The sequence below is a fragment of the Odontesthes bonariensis genome, chromosome 5 (genome assembly GCF_027942865.1).
Source record: "Odontesthes bonariensis isolate fOdoBon6 chromosome 5, fOdoBon6.hap1, whole genome shotgun sequence".
In the NCBI taxonomy this organism is placed as follows: domain Eukaryota; kingdom Metazoa; phylum Chordata; class Actinopteri; order Atheriniformes; family Atherinopsidae; genus Odontesthes; species Odontesthes bonariensis.
In genome coordinates this window covers 8,625,243-8,650,133 of record NC_134510.1, presented here as the reverse complement: position 1 = coordinate 8,650,133, position 24,891 = coordinate 8,625,243, and the positions used below count along the sequence as shown (strand labels likewise).

Here is a 24,891-nt window from a genome sequence, read left to right as displayed (position 1 = left end):
TTGTCAAATATTCTTTGTGCCAAGTTCTCCATCTAGCTTTAGAATATCAGTGTTTTTACTTTACTTATTATGTTTATCTTGCGTCTCACGTGTCATTAATGATAGAAGCATTTGGTGATAAAGTCTGTTCGTCAGCATCCGATTCCAGCCAAGGGATTATGTCAGATGAGCCGAGAAAGCCTGCGTGTCATTTCTGAATACTTGCATCACGATGGTCAGACCACTTTCCGTCATTGTTTATTTTCACTAACAGTTGCGGTGTTAGTCTAGAAATTGTCTTCTGGCATTTTTCAACACTCCTTTCAATACTACCACATTGCATCCTGCTTATACAAACAGCCAGTGTTATTGTAACGATGTGGCGTAATTCCTGCATATCCTTACAGTCACCCCTAACCTAAGCACCACATTTGATTGGGGCATCTAAATCAGGGTTTTGGTTTAGATTGGTGAATCTGTTGAGAATGACTAAAGCAATAAGTCTCTATTTGAGCTTTAAGGGAGGTGGCTGTCAAATCTTTTAAATCATTCTTGATTGCCTGAGGTATTTAGTGGGCCACGGTGGGTTTGGCGAGTGTTACCGAGAGCCTGGATTCTCACTAGGAAGGCCTCAGTCTTAAACTCGCAGTAATGAGCACACCGCTGCAGCCTGCTTAACGTCAGCACCCTGGATACAACTCTGTTGTGCTGCTCAGTGGCAATCTGCATTCTATTTGTGGCAAAATATTTGTAAGCAAACTAATGTTGTGCGCAGGCATGGGAGGAAGATGGTTTTGAAGTTCAGTCAATTATAAAACGGAGGCTTTGGCCGCCACATTTCTCAGAGCCAGGTCTTTGTTGAGCAGCATACTGTAGTTCCCCAGATGGACTACATTAACTAACTGTTTTCACAATTTTTCTTTTCATTCTCCAGCCTTTATCATTTTGCATCTTTGTTTCAAAGCCAGGACTCTTTATGGTTCGAACCATAAAGCAGCTGAAAACTGAAGAACATCATCTGTGCATTCATGTTTTCATGTTTGTTCATCTTTCCTGTGTTTTCTGTGTGAAGGGTTTCATAAGTTTATCTATTGTTCCTCTCTTCAGACCAGCCATCCCCTCACCTTTGCTTCAATGTTTCTTTCCAAATGGAAAGTGTTCCAACTTACCTAGTACCTTAAGAATGCTGACATGCATCCTTATTACTGTCACCAGTAATGACAGTACACACACACACACACACACACAAACAGACACACAAACAAACATATAACATGGCATTAGAGGAACAAGGTAGTTTTTGACATGGCATCATGGCGGGCAGTTTTTCTTTCCTCTCCCTTTATCTTTCTAATCCTGGCAACTGAGACAAAGGTGTTTAGGGATAAATAAGAGATCCTTGGAAAAGTAAAAGAAATAGTAAAAGATTTCTGCTCTTTTGCTCTTCTGAGAAACATACTGTTAAACCTTGGAGGAGTAAATCCACTCATGAGCATTACTGGATGAAGGGAGCTTGTTAAAACGACCCCTCTCGGTGCCATAGGCTTTGGCGCGCACCGTTTAAAGTAAAGTTGACTGTCACACTGAAGCACTCTGCATTCATTTACAGGCTTCGGGGTTGTGACCTTCCATTGCATCTTTGTTGTGGTTCAGTTGAAGTGCATAGCAGGTTGCCTTTGTTATTGAAACAAAGTTCAGTGTATTAACTGACTGCCTTTGATGCCCCTCTTTACTTTGTGATCGCTGTTATGGCATACAAGCAATGACTTCATATTATAAATGCCTTCCACCTTCTGTTTTCCACAAGAAAATGAGAGAAAGAAAGACTGTCATTGTGGCATTTGGCTAAGTGTTGTTATTATTTTTGATTAAGATGAGGTATTGCTGCATTGCGGCTTTCTTCTATTAATACAAAAGCACAGAGCTTTGCTATCAGCTTTATGGTTCTGGTAAACAAAAGTGGATAACACAGCAGGGGCCTAACCTGTAAACTTTGATGTAGTCAAGATACAGATGTTAATCTTTGCAAGCGTCATGCAAGCAAGTAGCTCAACTGAATAGCAATGTCAAAAGGATTTATAAATGACTTCCTTCACTTTTCAATGGCAATTCTACTGTTGTTACAAGAGTGCATGGGAAAACTCTTGATAAACATTTTTCAACTAGAAATGCATTAGAAAAATGGCTCAGTTCTTTACTTAAGCCTCACCTGACTGCTATGGCTACTGGAACTGCCTGCCACTGGTTGTAGCTCAAGCTAATAAACAAACTTGTAATCTGCTCTTATAGAAAAACTGAGAAAAACACAATGCCTTCTCCTCTCTGTCCCCATAATTTAAGGTTTTTCTCTGAGCTGTTCAATATTTCTGTAATCATGTCAACTTTGTGGCCTCTTTCACTCATCACCATATTGCTGACGTCCCACCCAGCTTTTGAATTCAGCATATTCTTATGTTGTTCATTTTTTATCTGTTTGTTTCTTCATCGTCTATAACTTGACTGGATTCTGACCATAGTGAGAATATGTGGCTTTTAAATACACCATTTGGAAAGGAGTAATAGTCACCTTTGTTACTTTGACGGTACTTATTTTATTCTTTCCTGTCAACTACCATGGACTTTCATACCATCTTAAAACATCCAGATTTTCATGTTCCCTGATCTCTGAACCCAAATTGCAACCTACTTTTCATTCATCTGGAAACAATCAACCACATATGTGGTATTCAGATGTGAAAGTTATGTTGTCATATTCAACTAGCCAGCCAACACTGTAAACGGGTGGCATTTGGATGATGTGACATTTGCTTCCGAGTATTAGCCTTCCTCTAGTCAAGCTGTTCTGAGTTACACTGACAGAAACGGGGTCAGAAGTCTTACAGATGCACTCTGATATGATTGGCACTTGGGAGACTCATGGTTTCACACTTTGGGGATTATCCTTCTTTTTCCAGAATGTTCTGCCGTGATACTCTGAGGGAATGACCTCATGATTGGCTTGGGGGGGTGGGGGTGTACGTGTGTAGTCACACGTTCATGATCACGATCGGCTAAGTCCAGAGAAAGATTGCGTTGGGATCTGGAAACAGTGTTTCAGTGCAACCATTATATAATACCATAGAAAGTAATGGTTGGAAAAGGGGATTTCAGCTGGGACCAGGCCTGCTGCTAAAGCTCATGTTTGTACTCTAAATTTATTGCTCTCTGTCAATGAATAAATGGGCATTAGGCTAATCCATATAGGCTGCAGAGCTACGTTATACTTTGTCATGAATACCTGTTCTCTTTTTCAAAAAGGAAGTATCAATGAGAATGTAACTAACACGGGTAAATAGAAACATGAGAAAAAAAATGCAATTATGTGCTTTAGAACTATAAATTCAACCAAATTCTGCAAAGCATACTGATCTAATATGTGTTTGTGCACATTTTCTTTACTACACTAATCACATGCGTTGATCCAAACAGGATGAACACTGCACCGCAGCATATGTTCTTATTGTCTCTTTTCCCGTGTGCACCCAATTTGTGTTCTTCATCATCCTTTATTCCACTTGTAAGCACATCTAAATTTAGACCAAGAATTTGCTTGGGGGGCACTTTCTTAGCAGTGGTGGTTAAGAGAAGATGGGATATTTGCTATAATTCTAAGTACATGTGTACAGTCTGTGCTTGGGAAGAGACACAGAGAAGCATAAAGATTATCCAACAGTTTGTGCTGGCTCCTACTCTTTCCCTGCTGCTGTGCAGCTCATTTGTCCCCACTAATGTTGGGTGCTCCTTGGCGTGGAGACGTTGCTTTTGCTGAATACCTTCTCAATTACCTCCTTACCTCAGTACATGTTTCACTCACCTAACACAACACACATGGAGACAGGTCCAGGCCCTTTTCTGCTTACTTTCCCCTCCTTATTACTTGGAAAATCTTACATTTCTACAGAAAAGAAGTGCACACATCCTGTCCTCATTATGGTAGGGAAAGGAGATGGATCTGGCATGGTCGATCTTATGGAAGCCCCACATATGAGCGTGGTTGAGCAGAATAGGCATACAGGCAGCCATGCTGCTGCGTTTTATATGGCTCTTGTTCTTAGCCTTTGATGACACTGTTTTGAATAGGAAATATCTAATAAGTCAAGTATTCTGTCTAATGTGCTGCCAGTGGGTTTAGTATTTGCCTTGAGGTCTTGAAACACTATCTCCGACACAGCAATAATATACATTTAAAATTCTCATTGAGTAGAAGGGAGGGAGTGATGTAGAGAAAGAAAAGGGGCAGCTGAGAGTACATGCTCTAATGGTAACCATATGTAGGATGGAGTAGACGAGGGTGGGATAGAATGGGACACACCTTTGTTCTGTTTCCTGTATTTTGCAATTCATCAAAATCACATTTCAAAGACAGCAGTAGCTAATTGAAACTGACGTCGCATCCATTAACATGAGTGAGAAACCATGAGAATAGGCTTAAAAAATTCTGTAACAGTGTTGATAATGATGATTAATGGCTGAAGTTGTTCATCATATACCTGACAGGCCTGCAGCGAGAGAGGAAATGTCTAATTGATGCTGAGGTTATGTAAACCGGAACATCCTTACATGTTTACATTTTCCCTTATTGTATACTTTCAGTTATTTTAATATTTTTTCTTTTCATTGATACAGCTCTAAGAGAAAAAAAGGCAGGGGCAATGACTTATATTTCCTCAGGATTTACAAAATATTTCCATGCCTTTGGAACTTTTTTTTTTTTCCAAACATGCCCAGTAATTTATTATAGCATTGACAGGTAGCATTTACTTGTATATGTTTGTCTCATTCTTGTCCCATCAGAGTAACTTTCAGCTTCTTTATATTGTTGAAGATGGTGCGCTTCTTTATTCTGGTAGCAGAATAAAGATGGCTGTTTTCTTTGTTTCTTAAAACCCAGAAACCTCCTCACATTGATTTATATTCTGTGTCACTGAAAGCCTTTTATTGCCACAAAGGCTGGAACCCTCTCGGCATCCATTATTTGGAGTCGAGCATAAAATCTCAGCTGCTTTCAACACAATACCACAGTCACTGCACAAAGCTATTTCATTTGCCGGGGTGAGGCCCTTTTTTGAAGACATTTCAAATATTGCGAGAAGTGCAAAATGATTTTCGACCACAGCAAAAGTCCCAGGGCTTGTCTGTAATGTCTCTGTGGCTCTACCCTGTTTTCCTTTGTTCAGTTTGTCTATGGGTATTTGGTTTGTGCCTTCTTAAAAAGCTAGGGCTGTAACAAGAAACAAATTTCCAAGTTTTCCAGCCACTCATTAGCTTATCACAAGTTTATCCTATAGATCAGGGATGTCCAAATCCGGTCCTCGAGGGCCGCTGTCCTGCAGGTTTTAGATGTTTCCCTGCTTCAGCACACCTGATTGAAATCAATGCATCATTAGCAGGCTTGTGCAGAACTTAACAATCTTTTGAAGAGATCTGTTTCATCTGAATCATGTGTGTTGAAGCAGGGGAACATCTAAAACCTGCAGGTAAGCAGCCCCTTGAGGACCGAATTTAGACATCCCTGCTTTAGATGGTCAAAGGAGGTCATTTCAGGTATCCAGGCTATCACAGAGAGTCAGACAGCCATGCATACTTCTGCCCATTACCATTGTAGGCAAATAATTATTTTAGAGTTTGTCTAAAACCTCCAAATCCAACTTTATTCATTTAGCTAGGAATTTCAACTCTTCTAATTGAGATACCTCCTTCTTTCGTGCCGGATCTAGGATTTCACTGTCTAAAATCTCACCAGCATTGTTGACATGGCTTTTCCATTTCATGTCTGTGTACAGGTGCGTCGACAAGAGCAAAAGCTGGGTCGTTTAGAACCTACTGCAGGCACAGAGTCTTCATCACATCACAGTGCTACTGGACAGGACAGCGGCTTCGGCAGTGACAGCGCTCGCATTCGCATTGTCCAAATAGAGCAGCACAGTGGGGCTAGCCACCACTGTATCGCTAGGCCCTCACGCAAATCCACCATTACGAAGAACCTCAGCTTCATCCCTTTTGACATCTTTCTTACTGCTAGTAGACTGTCTGTTATGACCTATGCTTGCTCTAGTCCCCCAAAAGCCCTCTCCACATTGTCCGATACGCCAAGTACACCGGATAAGACGGAGGCTGGTGAAAAGGTAGGGAAAACCCAGGTATTTGGATGCAAATTTTTCTTTTTTCACTGCCTCAAGTAATACTTTACAATTCTATTCCTGGGGCTGTACTGAATTAGCTTACTGTATCTAATTTAGGTGGGAAAAAGTGTCCTCAATCATCCTGAGATCACATCTGAGTCTCCTCCAGCCTCGACCTCCCCAACTCCAGATCCAACCCCAGCTGCCCAGGGTTCACTTGCGGGTCTGACTGCTGAGGACATCCTCAACAGCAACACCTCCCAGCCAGCTTCTCCTCTACTGAGAGGAAGCCTGCTCTCCCTTGATGGTCTGCCTACTCCCACCCGCTCTTCAGCCCGCCATGCACTGGGTGTTACCATCGTGAGGCAACCAGGACGAAGAGGGACTGGGGACCAAGTGCTGGAACCTCTCTTGTACCTCCAAGTTATGCAGCCTTCTGTCCTGCTCAGTTGCCACCATCGCAAGCAGAGAATGGAGCTGTCTGTGTTTGATATGTCCTTAAGAGGAGTAGCTTCTGACTACAAGTGCCTTGGTGAGAGAAACTTTATCTGGGAATTCTCTTAGCTTAAGGGGTTCTAGATGTTGTAATCAAGGTGTTTGTAAGATAACTTTTCTACAGACTAATATGTCTACAAATAATAACTGGTTTACTAATAGAGATAAAACCTATCAAACTAATGAGCACTTTGTTGTTTTTCCACTTAATTGATGTATTCTGTGGCAATTTTCCTTTTCTTAATCTCTGTATCTGCCTCATTGCGTCCAGACCCAGGAAAGACTCTGCCAGAATCTCTGGACTACACTGTGATTTGGCTGCAGACAGTAGCAGGAGAGGTGGACAGTAAAACGGGTATCCCTCCTCCTCTGCTTTGCCTCCAAATCAAAGATTTCCTCAACGGACCTGGTGAGTATCATGCACATTCAAACACCTCTCTACACTCACTGCATCGATTTCACATTTGAATGGGAAGTGTTGATTGCTGTGAAGCAGGAGAGCACACACACACACCATCTAAACAAACATACTTAGAAAATCCACAACATTAAGACCACTGAGGTGAAATAAATAACTTTCATCATCTTGATGCAATGCAGTGTTCTAATGAGGAACTCTGCACATTGTTGCAGCGTAAGCACACCCCCAAGGACAATGTGCCTTGCTGTCCTTCAAAAACTGCTCAAGATTAGCTCAAAGAACGTGACGAAGCATCCAAACTTGCAATGTCCTAGTCTGATAGAGAATCTTTAAGATATGCAAGAACAAACCCAATTTAATGAAGGCCCCATCCCACTGCTGATAAGATCCAAAGTTTCTGTTGCCATCATCCTTGTGTCAGGTGTCATACAGGCATGTCTCCAAGGGTCAAAGCGGTTTTGGCGGCAGATTGGGCACCTATACTAAATCAGACCGGTTGTTTTCATAATATGGCATTTCACTATATATCAGGGAGAAGACAACATAACACTCTTATGGTCTGCTGTGTGGGTTAATGTTGAGTGTTTAAATGACATTGCGGATGTTTGCTTCAGGATCCCCTGATATCCCACTCACTTTGGACCACAGATACTTGTTCCTGTGTGCCCAGTGTGCACGCATTAGTGTTTAGTGTCAGGTTTCTGTACATTTTCCTTCAACAGGGTTCATCTTGCTATTTTTAGACTGATATGATATCCATATGAGCAAATTTAAGGTTGTTGACCTAAGGGTGTGTTTGACATCCTGCCCAAATACAACTGTAATGAATAAAAGTGTGAGTGGGCTTTTGAGTCTTAGTGCTCTCAGCCTTTTTCATCCCTGTGAGGGTTTCATGGAGAGTGTGTGTAGGCGCAGGTCATCCTTCAGCTCCCTGAACACAGGCCAGATGTTGCAGATTCATACACACTGAAACGTTACTACAGAAATGCTTTGACATATTTGCTGTCTTTTTTCCACATGCATACAATCATGAACACATACTGTGGATGTGCACAAGAAGGAGCTCTGGGAGGAGCTCCAGGTATAATTGATGGTGGTTTTGCATCTTGTTATGTAGCATAGCTCTCCTGTCCCCGCATTCATCCCTTTCTGCGGTCAGCTGAAAGTGTGCAGTGTCTCATTCCCCTTGAATCCACAGAACATGACACAGCTCTGTGTAAAGCCCAACAATCACACATTAAAGCCATACATTCTAAATGTCTATATGCCAGATGAAGCTGCCAGAGAAATCACAATGACCACAATCTTTTCATAAAATATAAATTAGGTATTTTGGCCAGATCTAGGCATATATGGTAAATATAATTCCTTTCGATGGATACAGAAGTTGGAGCAGTGGTTAGAAAGCGTGTTTACATTCTGATCTTTTGTCTCGAGGCAGAACAGAGCAACAAAGAAGAACAAGATTAAATCTAATAGAATTTCTTTCATGACACGAAATAGTTTTAGGTTAATTTGTCTATTGATCTATAATCTACAGCATAATCTTCAGTGTTGATTTTGCAGTTTTTTATGATTTTATTTATTGTATGTGTCTGCATGAGCAGTGTCACTGTCATCTGTTTAATTGTTAAATAACATTACACTTTGGTTACATCAGATCCCTGGCTACAGTTGCGGAGGCATTGATATTGAGGAGCTACTGTCAGGTGTTTCCCTTGAACTAGTAAAGAGCAGAACTGTCTCGGCAGTATAATTTTAAAAATAATTGGTCGCACTTATTCTCCCCACGTACACACACATACTAACAACACTCTCTCAATTGACTCAGACAGGATCCAGGCTCAGTGTGAGGTTGCCCCAGGTCAGGCTCTGCTGGAAATATCTAGAATTGACCACACATGCTACTGGTTCTCCTCCAACCCCTCAACCATTCAGTCTCTCTCTCTCTCACACACACACACACACACACACAGTTGCACATATCCGCATGCACAATTTTCAACTGTTTGTTGTTTAGCTAGATGACTCTCGAGGAGATAATTACCCTTTTCAAGGACAAGGAACAAAGGAGGAACTAGACAGAGCTGTGGAATTCATTAGCATTGGTGATTTTTTGTTCAACGCACCGATTCCTGTTATTTAGACAAGACGGAACAGGAATAACTCTTAAGTAAACTGGAGAATCGGGACTTGATAAGAGGTGTCAGGAAATGTCTTGTTGGATTGACTTCATTTGATTTATTTAAATGAATGGAATTTGAAGGGAGAAAAAGAGGAAAAATGGGTAAAGACAGGATTAGGAAATAAAAGTGCACTTAGCATTTTATTCATCTGTCCCCTGTCTTTATAAATGTCTGTGTGTGTTGCAATGTGTATTTATCATGTTTGGCGGCGCTACTTTGATTCGACAAAGCTTCACATTTGATTTATTTCAACCAGGCGCAAACAGAGAGCAGACCACCATGAGGCCATGTCTTGCTGTGTGTTTACAGCAATATGCTCACAATTTCTGCATTATTCTGCAAGACCAATCAAAGCTGCCTTCCAAAGGATGTTGAGTGGGAAACACTTGTAACATGTGTACTGTAAACTATATGGTGTTTCAGCATTGACCCCCACTCAGCAGCCGCTCATCACAGACACGTACAGTCTCATAAACACTACTAATGCAAAGGCATACAGGAAGCCAGATTTTTAAGAACTAAGGGAGTCCAAGGGTTGACCAGCAAACTTATACATAAAAAGGAATACAAAAAAATTAGATTTTTTTTATTTTTTTGTTTTGGTTATTTTAGTCTTTTCTTGTCTGTTTTCCAGCATGAGCAGGGTTTAGTTTCTGATCAGCCAACACAAGATCATCTTTCTCTCTTTCCCTTCGTCATCTTTCCTGCTCAGTTCTTGCCTTTGAACGGGTCAGTGAGGGAGTCCAGAGATGTAACTGCTACCACTTGGAGACAAAAGATCAGTCTTCTCTCCATAGAGAAGCAGCAGGTGATAGATTAGCTAGAACAAATTGGAACCATTTCTCTCCTGTGTCCCTGGTTCCTGTCAAGCAATGAGTTCTTAGAAATGTTGTCAGTTACTGTATACAAGCATGTGCCCCTCCGAACCATCCAGAACCTCTCTAATTCAAGTCAGATGGCATCAGGCGTATGTGTCATTGGCCTTACACAAAATTAGACTGTTTGTAACCGTGGGATTCGGTAGATGCCCCTCAAAATATTATTGGCCCCTTCTAAACACAGACATACACACATGCCCTTCACATATGGACCCTGTGTAATTGGACACATTGCCACCTGTGTCTGACACAGGCTTTCGGGCTGTCAAGTGTCAAGCGTGAAAGTCAGCTAGAGAACTCAAAGGTGGAGTAAAAAAGAAAACAGTGTTTGTGGTGGGTACACGCACACATATATATCCAACACCAGGTTCAGAGTGGGGACGGCGTCATGCATGACCTCTCCAAAAAGACACAGTAACCTGGGTAATAAGCATATTTGATCTCCCCCACCACTTTGTAGAGGCATGTACATGTGTGTATGTGCCTCTGTCAGACCCTGATCTTCCACTTTCTCCAGTGCTAATAGAGGCTGACACCTGAGAAGGGCCAGTCTATGATTCCCTGCAGCCTGTTCACATTAAGGCTTGTTCTTTAAAGGTATGTGAACACCACCAATGTCTCTCTGTCTGTAGACTTGGTGCTTGTCCTTCCTCTGAGAGTCTCTAGCATAAAATAGTCATTTTATGACTAAAGTCAAAGTGTTCCTAATGAAAACATTTGTGCACGAGAGTCCCACTGCTGTTGAGGTCCTCACCCTGCACAATGATCAAAGTAACACCACATTTCTTTCAATAAGTTTTCTTCACTTTTCAAAGCTTCTCTGTTGATTCTACTAAAATGTAATAGGCACACTTTAAACAGTGACATTGATATGCTTCCTTTACTTTACAGTGAATAAGCATAATCCCACAATGTTGCACCTGAATCCATAAATTCTGAATTTGCAGCTCGGTCTGTAAAACCTATAACCTATTGTTTTTTTTCTCTGTTGCGAGGTTTTAGTTTACTCTTTTTATATATTCATTGCCTTGAGAGGAAGATCAAATGGAGCACATTTCCACTGTATATTTGTCTCACATCCATAGTACAAAAGGGGAAAAAAAAAAAATGAACTATCAATTTAGAAATATTACTCAAATCTGTTCCACATATGGTTGTATAAAGCTGCAATATGCTGTTATTAAGATTTAGTGAGTCATCTCTTGATGCTGCTTCCCTGCAGGAAAGATGTTCTCCCTCACTTGTTGAATAAACTTTGAGGGAGCTGTACAGATGCTGGGGCCCAGTTCATTTGCCGAGTTGATTTTGTAACCATTCAGGTTAAAATCCAGATTTAACAGTGAACTGATAAAGAAATATATATGTGACTAATCATGCAATGCCATGAATTAAGAAATGTATATTGTGTATGTTAAATATATATTTGATATACAGAAATGGTCTTTTCATTTTGTCACTGTGTCACTGAGCTACAGTGTGTTGCATCTGAGGGTATGTTTATGTAAGTCTGTATGTTTTTGGTAACTAATACCCTAGCTGCAACTGACTCCATAGTTTGTTTAATGAACCAATTTCAGCTTGGAATATAAAAGCAGTTCAGTCCGTGTTCAGAATTATATTCATATGTGTAATTAGCTGTATGTGGTTCCTGTAATTTAACGATATTAGTTCTGTGTCCCAACTAAATGTGTAGCCCTTAAGCCTTTTGGGTTTTTTTTGACTTTATAAACGTTCCTCATTCAAGAAAATGTTCAATTGTGAGTAAATCTTGAAAAATGTCAGAATTTTTAACAAGTTGGCTCGTTTATAATCCTAGTCAGGTGAAATTTAGATGGAATAAAGGAAACAAATCAGTTACTATCACTCCAGAGCTGGCTGGGTCGGAGCTTGGGATGAGTTTTTCGAGGTGGGGGCAAAAAAGAACATAGGGAGGGAGGACAAACTATAATCAGTAACAGGTCACCATGTGTTGAAAGCCAGGCAAAGCTCAGGCCCCTTCACTGGCCCTGAGTGGGTCATCAGAGACATCTTTATGTGATTACGGGGGGAGGGGCTCATTAGCTTGTAGGTTGAAAAAAGTGAAAGATAAAGACGGGTAAGGAAGAGAAGAGAAAATGTATAGCTATAAAAGACAGAAGAAGCACATACATGGGCTACATGAAGGATAAGGGATCGAGTGAGAGGGTGAAAGAGTATGGGAAGGCAACGGCGGGAACCTGAGCAGTTGCATATGGGATATTTATTCCACCACTGGAAAGTTTCCTGGTGACAAGTCAAGTGGAAATGATAAGCTACATTGCACAGCAAATTCCACCTATCTTCCATCCAGTTCTTCTCTCTAGCTATCCTTCCATTTGACTATGTGCCTCACTTCCACTGGAAGACTCTGTGCATACAGCCTCTCAATATGTGTGCGTGTGAGTGTACTTATCTGCCATTCTTGGCAGTTCTCCAGTTCATGTCATCCAGTGCACCTACCTGGGCAGGAGGTAGACAGAAGGCATAAAGCCCCTAAAAAGCCTCTGAACACTGGAGCCTTGATGAGACCATGAAAAACAGCTGCGCTTGTTTTCGGCTGCTTCCCTCTCCCCATCATCATGACCAAGTGGAAAAATGGGATAATGGAAGTGGTGTAAAACGGCATTGAGTTAATTCTTGTGTCTCAGTAAATTCCAGTCAAGTGTTTGAAGGCAGCAGTGCACCAGAGAGTGAGAGAGAGTTGGAACTGCAGAGAGCAATCTCTTGATTTATGTAGTTGGCATGAAGGAGATATTCTCCTCTGCTATTCCGCAGTGTCACGTTAGGATGTTACAGTGAGACAGCCAGTAACTCTGTGTGTGTATATGTGTGTCCATGAGGGGAAAGAGACTTGCGAGTGGACCCAGCTTTGCAGGCCTGTTTATTGCATGCAAACGTAGTGATTAGAGAAAGAGAGAAGAGCTCAAAGATAGATTTACAAGACACAGTACCATGTCGTTTCCCATGGGTTAGATAGCTTAAGATTTGTTCAGAGACACTGATAACCCCCAGGTGGACTGTGACCAGTTTATGGTGGGTTTCCAGATTTCAATGGTAGGTTTTAAAGAGCGAGGCCCCCAGCCAACAGTGAATTTATTCAATTTGTGTCCTCAGTTTGACACAATTTAAAAGGCTCTGCTTTAGCGTCGAGGAAATCTTTGAGAACAGTTTTTCACTAGATTGTTATGTTGTTATGCATTCTTTCAATCATTCAAACTTTATTACAGAGTCGAGTTCCAATCATAAAAGGTTTTACACAAAATACTAATTTCATATTCTCAAATACAAACAGAACATGCAGAACACAGAAAGATCCGGCATGACTGTGTGCTGTTGAGAGAAGTTTTATTACCTTACCAAAAGCTTTGCTCTTTCTACTTCCTGCTGGGATTTCTTCAACACTCAGCACTTCATAAATACTAGTCGGGATGAGCACAAGAGGCCCTCCCCTCTTTTAAAAGTGGCTACTCAGAAGCAGCTCACAAAAGGAATTGTTTGTGAGGTTTTGTTGGCAGTGCATTTTAATAATGCTTTTTTATTTTCTGTTTTTCTTCCCCCTTCTCCATCTCTCGTTTCTTTCTTGCTGTTTTCTTTGACTTTCCCTCTCCACAGCTGAGCTAAATGTTGAGCTATCACGCCCCCTGAACATCAGTCCCACTTTGGCAAAGCTGGAGCAAGCCAAAGCCTACCTGAAGAAAGTTCTTCCAACCCATACGTGGGACGCCTCCAGTAAAACACTGTCTGCATCCTCCACGCCTCAATCATCCCCGACGAAGACCCCACTCAGGGCCTGTCCTGGTCGTTCGGACCCTCACCACCAGGCCTCAGCCCTTGGTAAAGCCAGCAGCATCAGGGCTCCGGCATTGTCCTTCCACAAAGTTTTTCTCCGCACCGCACAGATCGTTGTTGTCATGGAAACAGAGGCCCATCCAAGGAAGCCCAGCATGACAGTATCTGTGTCAGGCATGACGGGGAGTCTGAACTTAAAGGCAGGGCCAAGAATAGAAGGTGAGTAAAATGCAAACCTAAAGCTGCAAATAAGTAAGTGAATGATCAAATAAACATGACTGAACATTTGCATTATGCACAAGGGTCACAGATGGACTGCTTCCAAATCTTAATATTTTTATGGCTTTGTGTTAAGTGTATTAGCCGTAGTGCTATAGACACACACCCCAACCCCCCTCAATAAGATTTAGCAGAGCTCACTGTGTCATCCTAAAGTAATGAGGTCTTTGACCTGAGTTACTCTTATGTACCTTTTTCTTCATTTGAAAAGGGAAAAGGTAGTAATTGGTAATGTGATCCATCTTTTTCTGCTGTATTTCAATATATGTACCACTTGTTTCAAGGAAATTCTTGAAACAAGTGGAGCTGCATTGGAAACAACTGTAGTGACTTCACTCCGTCTGGCAGATTTAGTCTTTTTTTTTTTTTTTTTTTTAAGTAACCACAGATTTAGGCGTCAGTGATGCAGTACTAGTAAGTGTACATGCTCCTTTATTTGTGGCGTGTCACTTGTCTGGTGCCCAAAATCCCAACTCAAGCCAACAGGAATCATTCCAGGCTCCTCGAAAATAAAATAGTTATACAGTCCTCCAAATATCGAACACAAAAATGTAGAGCATGGGGAACAAATTGTTCTGTTTCGGGTTATTATGTAAGCAATCACAAATGGAGGTAAGCTCTATTCAGCACACACCACAATTACATATGTTGTTCTCCCTGATTTAGAATTTTGTCAGTGCTGTGTGGCCAGGACTCTCTTCCAAAGGAGACCTTTGATCCAATGGGACTCTTTCCTGGTTAAATAAAGGTTATAATTAGGCCTGTAGCTGAAATGGAACCTGTCGGTCATGTCAGTAATCAGAGGGTTTGGCAACGCATTGCAGAAATATAAATTAATTATAATACTTCACAAAGGATTGTAGTTTCTGATTATTTGCCACTGTTAAGCACTTACCCAAACTTTCCACTTCCCACCTTGCTTTTTAAATAGTCTCTGACGTCTCAGCCTGTTTGGATTACTTTAGACTGTTTTTGACTCACAGTGGGGAAAGATCACGCACCAAACAGAAGAATTGCTTTCGGTATTATTTTGCAATTTTGTGTTTTATTTTGTATGTGCTAGCAAAGCCATCTTTTGCCAAAAAAAACATTGTTTCTCAGTAAACTGTAAAGTGAGATATTTGTGTCGGTATTGGATCCCAAGTTGTTTTGGGACTGTGTGTGTTTGACTACATGGGTGTGTGTGTATTAGGACCCCAGCAAAATAGGATCTTTTCGTGTATTCAGATCTGAGGGTGTGTGAGGGTGAGATGATTGTTTTCACGTTAGAACCTAACCCTGCCTTCATCAACACTGACTGTTATCCAGGAGGCATCGCAGTGTTTCCATTATGACAATCCCAACTGCTAATACTAATGTAAATGAAAAAGCTTCCAATTTTTTCACTGTGCCCCTGGGTGTGAACTGCTTTAACAAATGTTCAGGGATTTTTAGTTTGTTTTTCACTTTTCTTTATTCCTTGGCGTGTCGTTCAAATTGGACAGCTGATAGAAACGGAGGGATAAAAGAGAGTATTGAGCTGACATGCCACATGCAGTAGATATCAAGGAACACTTTGACTCATAACTTTGCAAGTAGGTGGTTTATACACATTCTTTGTTGACTGGGGTTCGAGGACAGAGCTGGAACATGGCTCCCCTAAGTGCCTTCATCTGCTTAACAGATGTTGTTAATATAGGGTTACTTCAGATAAAATGATTGTCAAAAATGTTAATTAAAACCTCAAACAATTTGCACTTTGTTTACTCAAATCTGCATAACTGCACAATGACACAATACTCAGTCCTGTTTCCCTGCTCTGATTTTCATCAGCTTTTAAGCTTTCATCCGTCTTTGATAATGGTGACTTTGATAAACACAATTTAGTTTCAACTATATGTGTGCAATGCAGTGAAAAAAAGAGCATAGACACAATCCTGCTGATATGGAAACAAATATTCTCCCAATCACTTTGCTTTAAAGATTAAATCTACTGTACAGAGCAGGCAGTCTCTTTTGTACTCATTAATACTTTCAAAGAGGTCTTTGATTTGTTTCAGTCAACACAAAACATGAAGATTGATTGGTCGTGAAATATTACAATATTACAAGCTGACTTGACGCAAATAAAGAACTTGGAATCAGAACCACTGGAGTTTATTGACATCTACTGGATCATTCATCCTTAGTTTGGCTCCAAACTCTTTGAAATACCAGTTGTTGTTAAGGCTCAAGAAACGGGACAATGTGTGCAGCAGACATCGTGCCAGTCTCCTCTTAAACTATTTTTGAGTGCTGTCTGAAATACCTGGAAGTTTTAAGACCCTGATGTTTCATTTCTGTGCCTCTTCTGAAATTCCGACGGTAGAGAAATTTACCGCCAGTTTGAAAAGATTTTAAAGCAAACTACAGTAGATGTGCTTCTGAGTAACTCATCCAGTTTCTTTTTTGTTGTTGTTTTTGATAACTTGAGCAGCCATATAGATTTTGTCACAACACACACAGCTATCACTGACAAGCAATTTTCCCTGAGGGCTTCTTCACATAGTGTTTCCAGATTTGTTGCCACTGAAAGGAGACAAACTATCTCCAATTACACGGACTGATCTCTGGTGACAATAGATGTATCTGCTGACTTTTAGCCTTAACTGCACCACCTTCATCACTCACCACTCTGATCCAAACCGAACCCCAGAAAATGGATACCTTGGAATTTTCCAGAGATAAAGGTCAGGATTCCTGTTCGGTAAGGTTTAGCCTTTGAGCTCCCGCAATAAGTCAGGAGGAATTGCCCCACAGGGAGTGGCTGTACATGAGATGTAAGACAGAAAAATGTAATCCTACTACTGCTACAGTGTGCATCGCTACAGTTAATGTTGTTGTTGCTGCTGCTGCTGCTGGTCCTCAGTGGCAGATGGAGACTGATGGACCAAACCCTCAGCAGACCTCAAGTTGATGCCATTGTGCAAGGAGAAACCGAGTGATGGGAAAGACTTGCAAGAGGTGTTAAAGAAATAGAGGGAGAGAGAAAAAATAAGGAGATGTAGTGAAAGAAACATGAGAGGTGATAAGAGTCTGAAAATAGCACACATATAAGTTAAAAATAAAGTTGCAGTGGTAAAAAGGCACAGAGGAAAGAGAATGGAAGGAGATATGCGGTAATACGGGACAGACGGGAAACAGAACACTTCAATGAGTGATCAGTAAGTTGAGTCTCCTCTGTATATGTCATTACAATCACCCCATCCCACCCTGTCTTCATCACCAAACATCCATTGCTGTCATCCATTCCCCATGCGTCCGAGGAACATCTGGGGATCCGTACCTGGTCATAGCAGCCCCTCTCAACCAGGGGACAAGATGGAGAGAGAGGGGATTAGGTTGACAGTGAGGTGTGTTACCAGATCCTGTGTTAATGAAAAACAAGTGGAAGCCTGCATTCCTCTCTCCATCCATGGCTCACCACTCCCCAAGGTAGGGGGGCATTTATAGTTCAATGAAAGAAAAGAGGGAGGCGGGCAAAAGAGAGAGAACAGATGTCTTAGGGTCCATGAAACAGGACCCTCCCTAATCTCTCAGCTCTCAGCCATACTGCCCATACAGTGCCCCTGATTTCCTATAAACACAGCGCACAGGCACACACACAGCCCCACCTGCACGCCAGCAGACTTTCTTACTATTCCTACTGCACACAATTTGGAAGCATACGCACGCATGCAAAGCTTTCTCCTTGGTCCTTTGCTTCTGTGGATCCCCTGTTTCTTCATGGTGATTTACTTCAGTAAAGTTTTAAAAGAAAACTTATTTTTGTCAAACAAAGAAAAAGCCACCCAGTATTTATCTGTGTATCCTTTTTGTCCCCAAACCTCATTCTGCCTCCCATGCCGAGAGAGAGATGCACCTTCTTCCATTTGTTTTGGGGTTTTTTTCTGTTTTAATCGTCAGGGATAAAAGGAAAGATTTGCAAATCCAAAACATGATTAATTTATGAAAAAAATATCAGTGTTGAAAGCTAACTCAATTAATAAATGATTTGCAGTGCATTAGTTATTGAAATGTGTGAAAGAGAAGTCATTTGGGGAGGCTAGGGCTGAATTGTCCAGTTCCCAACATATGCAGCTGCTCAGTCAAATGTATTTTGTAGCTATAAAGATTAAATGTAAACCGCATCCTTCATTCCTTTATCAGAGCTCATATTTTGATGAACATTGTTAATTCTGGGTGTGGGTCTTTGTGAAGGGAAACTTCTAGCCTAAAGAGAATGTACTGTTAACCCTTTGGGTTTGCAAACCTGACAAAGACCTCTTCAGGCAGGTTATCTCTAGACACCTTACCATAACCTAAGAACCATTTATAATCATCTCGTATTATTCTGCATATAATAATGGAAGAGGAGCTGGAAGGCATTTGAATTACATTATAAAATAACCAAAATTAATATGAAGTTGTCCAAAAGACTCAAACTTTACCTAAAACCTAATAATGTGTCAGGTACATCAGATTTTGGTAGGGATGAATAGTTCATGTACACTTTTATCTTCTAATCTTTATTCCTACAAGGAAATCATATTGAGAGTTGAATATTTAGAATTGAACGCATAACTACCATACATATTTTATGTATGCATTGCAGCTGTCATTGAACCCATATGTAACTCATCAGCTCTGAACAGCTCATGTATTTGTAATGGCTTGGATGACACGAAGCTTCCTGCACTGCGCCATTTTGGCCGACAACGTCCCCTGCTACAAAACCAGTTTCCTCCAGTGTCCTATAGTGGTCTTGTGGTGAGTGAATAGCATACTTCTGTGGTGAGTGACAGTATATTACTTCTATTACTCTTACCATCCCAGAAGGTCTTCAGGGGCCTCTGCTAGTTATGTAATGACTCCTTTAGGTTTCTGCTAATTGATACCAGTACGTTGCAGGGTATAAATCAGCCAGGCAGTGGTCAGATAGCAGCTGCCAGGGAGAAACCGACATGGTAAATCAGTCTCCGATCCTATCTAATCTTACCCGGGTGTTTGGCAGAGATGTCTTTCACTTTAGGAAGATTTCCATCCACCCTCTTTCCCACCACCCACGTGGTTCCTCAAGTGCATTATGTTGTATTTTAGCTTGCAGTGGATATGCGTGTGTGTACTAGATGACTGGTAGGCTACAATGGCAGCATTAGGCATACAGGTGTACGTTGTGTTTGTACATTTAAAGCATGAATCCATACTGATACGTGTTCCCTGCTAAGGTCTTACTGAATCACCATCTAGTTGTTGCTTTTTCTCACAGTTTGGATAGGAGTATAGACTGCTTGTTTTTATATGTGACCATTTTAGCAATGTCAACACATTTATTGTGCTGCCAAAGTAATGCTCTATTGTCACCGTATTGGATGCAAATGTATAATCTTATTAAAATGTATGAGATATGATTTTGTCAAAAAATCCCTTTGCTTAAGCACAACAGCTGTTTCCTCATGTCTACTGAAACAACACTCCTCAGACCAGCCTGTTTTAGGGGTGGGAGCAGGGGGTGAACAGCCTCTCACTCTACCTTGCACACCGCTCCGCTCTTCTTGAGGTTATGACCAATGGCTTCTCCATCCCATGTAAACAGATGAGCAAAGCCACGGAGAAAGAAAGTTTGCTTAGCAAAACATGACTGACAGAAGCATGCAATCGTATCAGTTAGAACCCCGTTCAGACCCTGAACAAGAAGAGGGTCCTGTAGAAGTTCGACCATCAGAATTTCAACAGGATATTGGTGAACACTTAGTTACCGTATTTTTTTTGGCTAGGGACACACTGTCATGTTGACTTCTGCATACAATCCACTGCAAGTGACTCGATTTTATATCATACAGCATGTTTCAGTACTTTAAATGTGATCAAAACCTGGGCCACTGTTGAGTAACTTAATTAAATCAATTCAAATATGATAAAGCTATTCCTCCATTCACACTAATAACACTCAAGCTCTCTCACTTTCCATATAGATATAGTTGCTTTATTGATCCTGTGAAGAAAATGTTTACCACCCTAGGTTGAAAGTTATTAGGTACTATTATATTATTATTAGGTACCAGCAAACAATGTTTTCGCATAGGTAGTAATGGACCAAGCAGATGTACACAGTATAACTCGTTATAATGCATGAGTGCTATTTATTAGTTTGTTTAAACATTTTGTATATACAGTTGGGTCCATATATATTTGGACAATTTTTTAACCTGTTTATTGAAACATATTCCAATTGTAGTTATATAATGGACATGGACATAATATGTAGACTAAAGTGCTTTCATTTGAGGGTATCCACAATCAAATTGGATGAAGGGTTTAGGAGTTTCAGCTCCTTAACATGTGCCACCCTCTTTTTAAAGAACCAAAAGTAATTGGACAATTGACTCAAAGGCTATTTCATCAGCAGATGTGGGAAATAACTTCATTATGTCATTATCAATAAAGCAGATAAAAGACCTGGAGTTGTTTTGAGGTGTGGTGCTTGCATTTGGAAGATTTTGCTGTGAACAGAGCTCTCCATGTAGATGAAACAAGCCATCCTTAATCTGCGAAAACAGAAAAAAACCATCAGAGAAATTGCTACAATATTAGGAGTGGCAAAATCTACAGTTTGGTACATCCTGAGAAAGAAAGAAAGCACTGGGGAACTCAGCGATGCAAAAAGACCTGGACGTCCACAGAAGACAACAGTGTTGGATGATCGCAGAAGCATTTCCATTTCCCAACAGCCAACCAAGTGAACAACTCTCCAGGAGGTAGGCGTATCGATGTCCAAGTCTACCATTAAGAGAAGACTGCATAAAAGTAACTACAGAAGGTTCACTGCAAGGTGCAAGCCACTCATAAACCTCAAGAATAGAAAGGCTAGATTGGACTTGAAATAAAAAAAAAAACATCTAAATAAGCCTGGAAAAACATTCTTTGGACAGATGAAACCAAGATCAACCTCTACCAGAATGATGGCAAGAAAAAAGTATGGAGAAGGTCCAAAGCATACCACCTCATCTGTAAAACACAGCGGAGGCAGTCTGATGGCTGCCAGTGGCACTGGGACACTAGTGTTTATTGGTGATGTGACACAGGACAGAAGCAGCCGAATTAATTCTAAAGGTGTTCAGAGACGTACTGTCTGCTCAAATCCAGCTGGATGCAGTCAAATTGATTGGGCGGCATTTCATAATACAGATGACCCAAAACATACAGCCAAAGCAAGTCAGTCACCTGACCTCAACCCAATTGCGCAAGCATTTCACTTGTTGAAGACTAAACTTCAGACAGACAGGCCCACAAACAAACAGCAACTGAAAGCCGCTGCAGTAAAGGCCTGGCAGAGCATTAAAAAGGAGGAAACCCAGCATTTGGTGATGTCCTTGAGTTCAAGACTTCAGGCTGTCATTGCCAGAACAGGGTTTTCAACCAAGTATTGGAAATAAACATTTTATTTTCAGTTATTTAATTTATCGAATTAATTTTTAGCCCCTGAAATGAAGGGATTGTGTTAAATAAAATACTTTAGTTCTTCACATTTTTATGCAATCTTTTTGTTCAACCCACTGAATTAAAGCGGAAATTTCACTTCAACTGCGTCTGAGTTGTTTCATTTAAAATTCATTGTGGCAATGTGCAGTACCAAAATTAGAAAAAAAGTTGTCTCTGTCGAAATATTTATGGACCTGACTGCATTAACATCTCCTAAATGATTGTGCTTGGAGACCTACATCCATGAAAAAAACATAACAATGAAGTAATAAAAGAAATTAGAAATTTGAAAAAAAAAGAAGACCTTGCTAAATTATTGCATATAATATTATAATCTGAAGGAACCACTTAATTATATATTTTCGAAGTGCCTGGTTTGTGTTTACAATGTTTCAGCTGGTAATGACTCCAGACATCTAAAATTCTCTCAAGAACAGAAAAGGTTGTTTTTTTTTTCATGACATGTCCCCTTTAAATTTCAAAATAGCCAAGTACGATATGATTTTATCAAGGATCATTTCATTTCTCTCCTTTTTCTTTGGCATGTGTACGTGTATGCCTGTGTCTGGGGTCATGATGGTCCAAAAAATTGCATCTCTTCCATTTTCTTCCCATCATCAGCGACACACACTCTTTCTTATTCATTTTCTTTATGTATTATTATTATTATTATTATTTATCGTACATCGCCATTCTTTTCATTCTCCATATCTGCATATGATCATTTATGAAATGTAAGAATATACAGCATGTGGTCAGAAAGACACAGTGCTAAAGCCTGCCCCTTCTTTCAACAGTTTCTCAGGTTGCCATTTAGGTTTTTGCTGTCCATCTGCTCCCCCTGCACAATCCAACAATGTAATATCTTTGGGCTGTCTCCTGTCACATCTCTGGAGACAAACCTACATAACAGTAATGTAGTCATACAAAAATAAAAATGAAGAGAAGATGGAGAAATGTACCCCCTGACTATTTACTCAGCCTGGAAGGAAGAATGGAGTCTAAAAAAGAAAGGGATCTCCCCTCAATAAAACCACTCCCAATTAGGTTGATTGTTGAGAGGGCAGGCTGGTGCTGCTGGCTTTAAAACCAGGATGCTGCGGTCAGCTGAGCTGTAAATGACGCACAGTGAGACAGGAGAGAATGCTTTGATACTCATTATGTGTGTGAGGATGTCTTTCCACTTTTTCACCTGGGTGTGATGGTTGAATATCTGCTGGATGCAGTCATTTGGCAGTACTTTTTTGTATGTACTTATGTGTGTATGTGTGTCTTCATTTAAATGTGCTTTTATACGCGTTTATGAAAGATTCTCAATTTAAAAAGCCAGTTTGGGAGTTCCCTTTTTGGCTGTTGAATACCTTTTAGCTACGAAAACAACCCCAATGTCCAAAGTCTAGTAAGTAATCTCTAATAAATCTGTGCCGCAACACCAAAAGCAGGTAAAATGCCAGCTTAGATCAAGAATGTATTTTCTGAGAAATGTGAGTCACCCATTGTTTATTCAGGCAAAGCCCTGTTTCACTGAGTCACCCCTGTTGTGTTAGTGCTCTTCAATGTTGAATAAGGTGTTCCTGAGTCAGTTTAGTAAGTATGGAAAGATTTGAGTACTCTTGTGTGTCATTTCATCATATCATAGTTCATTTTCTCTTTCACACTTTTTGGTCTTGTCTCTCACATTTTCCCACCATCTTTGTCAATATCTATTCATCTTCTCATTTATCACCTCCTTCCCCAGCTTCTCCATATGTGTCTCTTATGTGTTTTTACCCAAGGTGAACCCCAAGCCCTGACATGTCCGTCTTTCCTCAATGAATTGAGATGCAGTTATGTCTGGAAATATCTGGATACTGTGGATAATAACAGTTTTTTTTCTTGTCTCCCCATTTTTCGAAACCTTTTCAGGTTTCAATTAAGAGCTTAATATGGGCATAAAGTGCCAAGGGAGTATGCAAACAAAGGGTGCTCACATCCTAATCAAAAGGAAGGGTTTAGGAATAGGAACTCTTTAGTATGTAGAGCCCTCTTCTTTTCAGCAGCTCAGTTTGTAATTGGCCTTCTACATACTTTTGTCTTTGTGTTATTCTTGTACAGGATGATGTTTTTGATCTTTTTTTTAGAAAAAAAATTCTTTGACCTTTCTGTTCTTGACACGTATTGATAAGTCTTGCTCATAGCTTGTGCTAAACCATCTGTATTAATTCTCCTTAAGTCTTCTTATTTTTTTTGTATGCTTTGAAAAATGTATGACCTGCTTTCTTCCTGAGGAGTGATTTTCCCTGAGCTGGATGTTGTGAGGGGGTTTTTCTTCTACATTGAAACAATCCTGTGATCATCTACCACTATTAGATTTCTGCATTGATCTTATTTTTACATGATGTGATGAGTCATACAGTGGAGACTGCAGTTACAATTTCCGATTGTACTTACAACTGGAAACCGAATAAAGTGTGCCCGCTGTACGACTGTACAGCGGGCACACTTTATTCTCTCCAGCTGAAGAGAGCATTTCTAGAGTTAAAACAGAAATTTGAAAGAGCACTGCTTATGGTGTTATTAATCCTGTAAAACAGAGATTTTCAAATAGCCTGTTTTTGCTGTAATAGTTTTAACTAACCAATTCAAGGAAGGGTTTCAGTCTCTCAGTTATGGTACAAATGGCGCTTGAGGTTGTCTTTGTTTTAATATAATTTATTTTTAATTCATTAATTTTTTTTACTTTTCTTACCGTACAACAAACAGTGTTGTACAATACTGTACTTAGTTTTTTTTAACCACATTACTTCATTTTTCAACACTTATCTCTTATTGTCTGTTTTTCCTCTGTGGTTCTGACCCGTATTGTACTTAACAATATGTTTTGTTTTTTTCCATGTGTTCGTAGATGCAGCTCAGACTGCTTCTGTGCTGCTAAAGTTGAAAGATGTGCTGGTGAAAACAGGACTGAAGCAGCGAAGCCATATACTGCTGGGACCATTTTCCTGTAGCAGTTCCCTGGAAGCTCGGTGGTGTCGGCACAGCGGCAGCCCTGGACCTGAGCCTGGCCCCCCTAAACTTCTGCTGGACCTGAAGGGAGGTCTGCTGCAGGTTTGTGTACCTATGACTTCACTTAAACTCCCTCAATCATAAGATTTATTATCTAGCATGTCTACAGTTTGTTGAGGTTAAGGTTAGATCAGCGCCTCTGCACCTGGTTGGAAGTGAAG

At 40.5% G+C, this 24,891-nt stretch overlaps 1 protein-coding gene across 7 annotated transcripts in view; it reads left to right on the top strand.

The window, feature by feature from the left end:
- Positions 1-24,891, top strand: part of vps13b (vacuolar protein sorting 13 homolog B) — a 310,547-nt gene that overhangs the window by 223,521 nt on the left and 62,135 nt on the right. For 4 of the 7 annotated variants that reach the window (XM_075464763.1, XM_075464762.1, XM_075464766.1 and 1 more), the window contains exons 35-39: positions 5,802-6,158; positions 6,258-6,672; positions 6,907-7,044; positions 13,751-14,146; positions 24,570-24,772. In XM_075464763.1, coding sequence (XP_075320878.1) covers positions 5,802-6,158; positions 6,258-6,672; positions 6,907-7,044; positions 13,751-14,146; positions 24,570-24,772 — 1,509 coding nt within the window. The remainder of the gene's footprint in view (positions 1-5,801; positions 6,159-6,257; positions 6,673-6,906; positions 7,045-13,750; positions 14,147-24,569; positions 24,773-24,891) is intronic. The other 3 variants (XM_075464765.1, XM_075464764.1, XM_075464768.1) reach the window with 1 other exon arrangement.